The sequence below is a fragment of the Camelina sativa genome, chromosome 13 (assembly GCF_000633955.1).
Source record: "Camelina sativa cultivar DH55 chromosome 13, Cs, whole genome shotgun sequence".
In the NCBI taxonomy this organism is placed as follows: domain Eukaryota; kingdom Viridiplantae; phylum Streptophyta; class Magnoliopsida; order Brassicales; family Brassicaceae; genus Camelina; species Camelina sativa.
In genome coordinates, this window is record NC_025697.1 from 10,704,486 (window position 1) to 10,710,150 (window position 5,665).

General features: G+C 39.2%; 1 protein-coding gene across 5 annotated transcripts in view; it reads right to left on the reverse strand.

The window, feature by feature from the left end:
- The window catches only part of LOC104736359 (katanin p80 WD40 repeat-containing subunit B1 homolog), a 7,914-nt gene extending 2,249 nt beyond the window's left edge, over window positions 1-5,665 (reverse strand). The window contains exons 1-16 of one of the 5 annotated variants that reach the window (XM_010456322.2): window positions 5,511-5,665; window positions 5,315-5,372; window positions 5,060-5,218; window positions 4,624-4,754; window positions 4,358-4,475; window positions 4,042-4,268; window positions 3,463-3,565; window positions 3,028-3,098; window positions 2,873-2,947; window positions 2,552-2,695; window positions 2,111-2,456; window positions 1,735-2,014; window positions 1,181-1,413; window positions 830-889; window positions 638-753; window positions 267-401 (exon numbers count right to left, since the gene is read on the reverse strand). In XM_010456322.2, coding sequence (XP_010454624.1) covers window positions 267-401; window positions 638-753; window positions 830-889; window positions 1,181-1,413; window positions 1,735-2,014; window positions 2,111-2,456; window positions 2,552-2,695; window positions 2,873-2,947; window positions 3,028-3,098; window positions 3,463-3,565; window positions 4,042-4,268; window positions 4,358-4,475; window positions 4,624-4,754; window positions 5,060-5,087 — 2,067 coding nt within the window. In that variant the 5' untranslated portion in view covers window positions 5,088-5,218; window positions 5,315-5,372; window positions 5,511-5,665. Of the gene's footprint in view, window positions 1-266; window positions 402-637; window positions 754-829; window positions 890-1,180; window positions 1,414-1,734; window positions 2,015-2,110; window positions 2,457-2,551; window positions 2,696-2,872; window positions 2,948-3,027; window positions 3,099-3,462; window positions 3,566-4,041; window positions 4,269-4,357; window positions 4,476-4,623; window positions 4,755-5,059; window positions 5,219-5,314 lie in introns of all 5 variants that reach the window. The other 4 variants (XM_019235137.1, XM_010456321.2, XM_010456323.2 and 1 more) reach the window with 4 other exon arrangements.

Sequence of the window (5,665 nt, forward strand, 5' to 3'; positions counted from 1 at the left end):
TCAAAACCACCTTCAAAATCCATCAACACAAGTAAGCGAGAACCAAAATTTTAAAGTAGGCTCCCTTATTTGTCAAGAACAGGAAGACCATGTCCAGCTTTTTACTTCTAGCTAAAACATGTCACATGTTGAAATAGTAATTCTAAGCATGCTAAGCGGTCGTAGATATGCCTAAGTATATGAAAAAATCTAAAAAGTATCAAAGCTACTAGTATTATTAGGGCCAAGCCACCAACATTGTCACACCTTGACTAGTTCCATGTTACCTGTAATTTAGCCAAACGAGACTGCATAGAGCTGACAAATTGATCGTGTTTCCCCATTATGTCTTCAACGATATTATCTTCAGAAGGAGAATCGACCCCTTGTTCAACTGGCATATGGTTCCCTCTTTGCTTGAACTATATGAAAGGAAATACAATATCTATCATCTCTGGATCTCAGAGGAACACTAATGAAATTATGACTAGATGAGTAGTTGGAAACTACTAATCACAATAAATCATGTCAATTAAGATGCTCTGAAGGATTTGAAATTCTTTTTTCATAACACTTATTCTAATTTCCCTCTATTGTTGCAATTTGCGGTCAGTGTTATTGCATCATCTCAAGCTGAAAAGATTTAAGGCTATTATACCATATTTGAAGGGCGGATGTTTGGAACAGGCACATTTCCACTTGAAAAATTCGAAACAGGACCCTCAAAGTTTGTTCCCCTTCTCTCCCTGTTTATGACGAGTGACTGGAATCTTCCTGATATGGTAAGACATATGAATGAGAACCAATCCATTTGCAAAGGAAAAGATGAAAGCTGGGATGAAAGCATTACCTCCTTTCTGACTTTCAGTGGGGCTTGGGTCTCTATTTGATTTGTGGCTTACCAAGTCATCTGAAACAAAGACTAAAACTTAGAACTGAGAAGATAATCTATCAAACTCAACGCAGCTACAGAAATCTTACAAGGGCCAACTAAACAAGTGATGTGTTGCACCTAAAAGCAACCTATTTTCTTAAACACAGGATTATTTACACTATTTGCATGTTTCACTGGAGTAACCTCATAAATACTAACCATATACACCAAATTTTAGGGGCCAAAGTAGTGTAAGACACTAAGACTATCAGGCGACATTGCCATCGGCACTCAAACAGGTAAATATTAAAAAGGAGAAATACATACAGTTTTCATCGTGGTTCCGTGGAGGTGACCCCATGCGTGACCTTGAATTACTCCTTCCATATCTCTTGTATCTAAAATCATTAATGCTTCGCTCAGTTGCACCCCGCATGCCACCTTTTCCACCAGGAAGTGTACCTCCATCTAGTATATGATTTGGTTCAGCTAGCTGAGACTCAGACATTTCAAGAACCGAAGCATTTGGTAGATCAGGGTTATTTCTGCTGCTAGGAGACCTTCGAGAATCAGCTGCCTGCAATGAATAAGGCATGGTTCTTGCAATTATGTCAAGTTCTGCTCTGGATTCAGTAGCCTGCTCTATTCTAGGGTCTGCTCTTGGGACAATCACCGGAGCAAAATCCGCTGCCTTATTTACAGGATTCGCCTTTGGGTTAGCTTTCGTAATATTCCTCCTTGATGTTGCAGCATTAGAGACAGCTGTTGAAACACCCGAAGTGGCTTTTGACACATTGGTCGAATTGACCCTATGAGGAGTGCTTGGTAAACTTCCTGTGGCTTCAAACAGCAGACAAANGTTATTTCTGCTGCTAGGTGACCTTCGAGAATCAGCTGCCTGCAATGAATAAGGCATGGTTCTTGCAATTATGTCAAGTTCTGCTCTGGATTCAGTAGCCTGCTCTATTCTAGGGTCTGCTCTTGGGACAATCACCGGAGCAAAATCCGCTGCCTTATTTACAGGATTCGCCTTTGGGTTAGCTTTTGTAAAATTCCTCCTTGATGTTGCAGCATTAGAGACAGCTGTTGAAACACCCGAAGTGGCTTTTGACACATTGGTCGAATTGACCCTATGAGGAGTGCTTGGTAAACTTCCTGTGGCTTCAAACAGCAGACAAAACAAGAGATAGCATATCATTTAATCAGTGCTGAGATTCAAGTAAGAAGAGAAGAGAAAAATAGTAGAAGTGAGCATACATGACAACGTCCTTGACTCTTTCGAAAAATCTGAGTTTTGAGAAACTGACAACCTTCCGAGAGGCTTTGATTCCTTCATCGAAGAATCTGAATTTTGGGATATTGATGATCTTCCAATGGACTTGGTTTCTTTTGTCGAAGAATCAGAATTCTGTGAAACAGATAGTCTTCCGAGAGACTTTGTTTCCTTCAATAAAGGATCTACGTTTTGGGAAACGGAAAGCTTCCCGAGAACAGTCTTTGAGTTATTATCATTGAGAATTACTGGATCTCTTCCTGAGCAAGATCTTTTCTCTGGATGACCATTTGATTGTGCAGTGTCTCCAGCCATACATGGCTCAGTACGCTGCCCATGCATCCAAAAATGAGTGGGTTTGTAAAGATTAAAACCAGCTACAATTAAAACAAACAAGATAATGATATGTAGGGAGAGAGGACTACCGAGAGATCTACAACCCACACGCCTACACAACTTTGATTGTACGAGCAACCAAGAAGCTTTCCCTCGTGAACATTCATATCTGACAATCTTGACCATCCAACATCTACTCCATCATGACATCTGATTGGCTCCCACGAGAAAATCTATGATTTGCCCAAGATTAAACTAAAGGAATGAGGTAAGAAGAGTAGGCATGTGTATTTTGAAAGTAAAGGAGTAAACATAAGAAAGAAACCTCAAAAGATGATTTGTTCGATTAACATGGCATACATCTAATCTAAAAACCTACATACTGCAATTCAAAGTATAAAAGAATTCACCTTGAGGCTTTCTTGCAATCCACAAAGCACAGTTTTTCCATCTGGATTAAAGCTAAGGCAACGGACCCCGGCAGTCTAGGGAAAAAGAGAATATTTAAGGTAGAATGAAATAAAAATGTCACCAATTCGACTTAACATAAAAAAAAATGCAGTACCTCAGGTCCACCAGAACCAATCAGCTCAAATGTTTCCAGATCCCAGAATTTTACAGTCCTGTCAGCTGAACCTGTACCACAGGCAAAAACAGAATGCTCTAAATAATTGTACTCTAACTAATTTTACATATTCTATGTTAAAGTTTGGTGAACGTTGCCAAAGAGAGGGAGAAGGAGCAATAATTAAAATCATGTAGGGGGACCAGAAGGCAACAAGTTAAAAAACGTTGGAAGTCTATTGTTAGTATCTACTCAACATATACCATTCTAAAAATGTCTATGTTACACACACCCTGAGCTTGGCACCGCAACATACATTTGTTATCAGTCACTCTTAGCCTAGAATAGAATTTTTTTATTTGTGTTGGTATCATGAATGTCATCCCAAAAGTAGAGAGAGCCTTGCTGTAAGAAAATTTTAACAGTAATACAAACCTGTTGCCAGTAAAAATTCATGAGGATGAAAATCTAGGCTTTGAATTTGCCCTTCGTGACTCTTAAACTCAGTCAACAGTTTCCCAGCTGTTAAATCCCACACCTGGTAAAGACAAGCTGAATATCAGATCCATTAACACACAGAAAGATAAATATAGAGGTTTCCGGTAAATTGCTTTTCAAGATAACAATACAGTGCGGGCTGAGAGAGTAAAAGAAGCAATAACCACGAGGGATGAAGCATCTGAAATAATTGGTGAGGTGGTCTATGCATGTTTTTAGCACAAGAATAGTAGGTCCTAGAAACTATCCTATAGCATATTCAGCTCAAGTGCATAGAGGTAACACTAAATAGTCTCAAGCTTATTCCTTTCAGAAAGGACTACCAAGTGCCAACTTTCGGAAGCCAGTTCATAGTCTATTTCCAAAAGTGCAGTTTCATTTTGCTCCAAATTCTCCGGAAGGTAAATCCTAACTAATCATGTCAACTAAGCAGCAGTGTTTCCCTCCACAGTAGACAAGATAAAATCTAATATCCAGAAATGAAAAATGAGTACAGACACGAAAGCAGCCACCAACCTTCACAATGTTGTCCTCTCCTCCAGATACAACCCAGCGACCATCTGGGGTGAATCTGAGTACATTGACTCCTCGAGTATGACCCTTGTAAGTATGGATGCAACCCTTTTTTCTTATATCCCATATCTTAAGATTTGTGTCTAGCGAGCCAGACGCAAAAAACTCGCCAAAAGGATGAAAATCCACTGAGATGCAATTCGACCGATGACCAGTGAGAGTCCTGACAACTACTCATCATAACAAGTTAAAGGATGCATAAGTAATATAGTACAAGTCAAATCAAGTCAAATGAGAAGGGGTTCACTAGAAAACTTACTCTTTGCCTCTTCTAAATCCCAAAGTTTGATCGTACCACTAGCAGCTCCTGCTGCAACTAAGCCCTCGGAAGCATCAAACGTCACTGAATCAATTCCACTCGAGTGCCCATACAAGCTCTGACAACAAACATCCACAATAGACGATATAAATGAGATGCTGATAATAAACAAACACTCAGACAGAGAGAAACCTCCTAGACCACTCTACTAACTTATAACAAAAAACATAATGCAGCAAGGCAAAGCAGTGGACAGGAGAACTGACCAGAATGGCATTGGGCTTACCAATAGCCCAGAGATTAACCTTGTGATCTTCCCCACCTGTAACCAGAACCCTAGACGATTTCCTTCCGATCTTAAGACAATTGACAGCAGCAGAATGTGCCACAAATTCCTCTGTGTATCAACACAAAGTCAAGGCTAAAGCAATAGTACCAGATAATAAAAAAGACCCTAGTCAAAAACTCAAACTTGACTTGATGATGGTTAAGTCATAAATTCAAACAGACAAGTCTCCTCCAAAGGTCTTAAATTACTCCACGGGGGAAAATGCAAACTTCACAAAAAAAAAAAAAAGAAGATGTAAAACAGATCTCGTGAATCAAATAAAAGCAACAGATCAAGCACGGCACTTGGAATACCAGAACAAACCCTAAAAATAGAATCCTGGTGGAGTAAAAAATTAAAAAAAAAAAGGATACGAAGCTTGTAGGCTCGCTTGGTGGTCATGGTGGAAACGAAACCTTTGCAATGGAGCACATTCAAATTACACTCTCATCAACCATACCCACAAAACAAAACAAAAATCCAAAAAAAAGCAGTCCTCAAGATCTCCGCTTTCTCAACCGGTGACCCCAAATCTGAAATCACAAACGGGAAACAGATTAGAAAAACAAAAACCCAGGAATCATTACTGGGAAAGAAAGGAGAAGCCACACGAGGAAACGAAACCGTACCCAGCAAAAAAAAAACAAAAAGGGCTTAACTTTATCTTCCAGAAACGCCAATCTCACTCTTCTCAATGGGAAATTTAAAAAAAAAAAAACAAATTTGGGGAAGTCTGTGAAATGGAACAGGAGTTGAAAAAAATGAGAAAGGAGAAGTTTTTATTTTTTTCGGAAGTAATAGTGAGAAGAAAAAAAAAATCCTTACTTTGTAACGTTGTTGTTTGTGTTGTGTCCTCAATTAGAATAGAAGAAAAAAATCTAAGGAAGAAGTTTAGATTGAAAGTGATTTCTCTTTCTCTTCAATGGCGAAGTACAAAAGGAAGGAGAGAGAGAATGACAGAGAGCAGAGCACACAAGGAA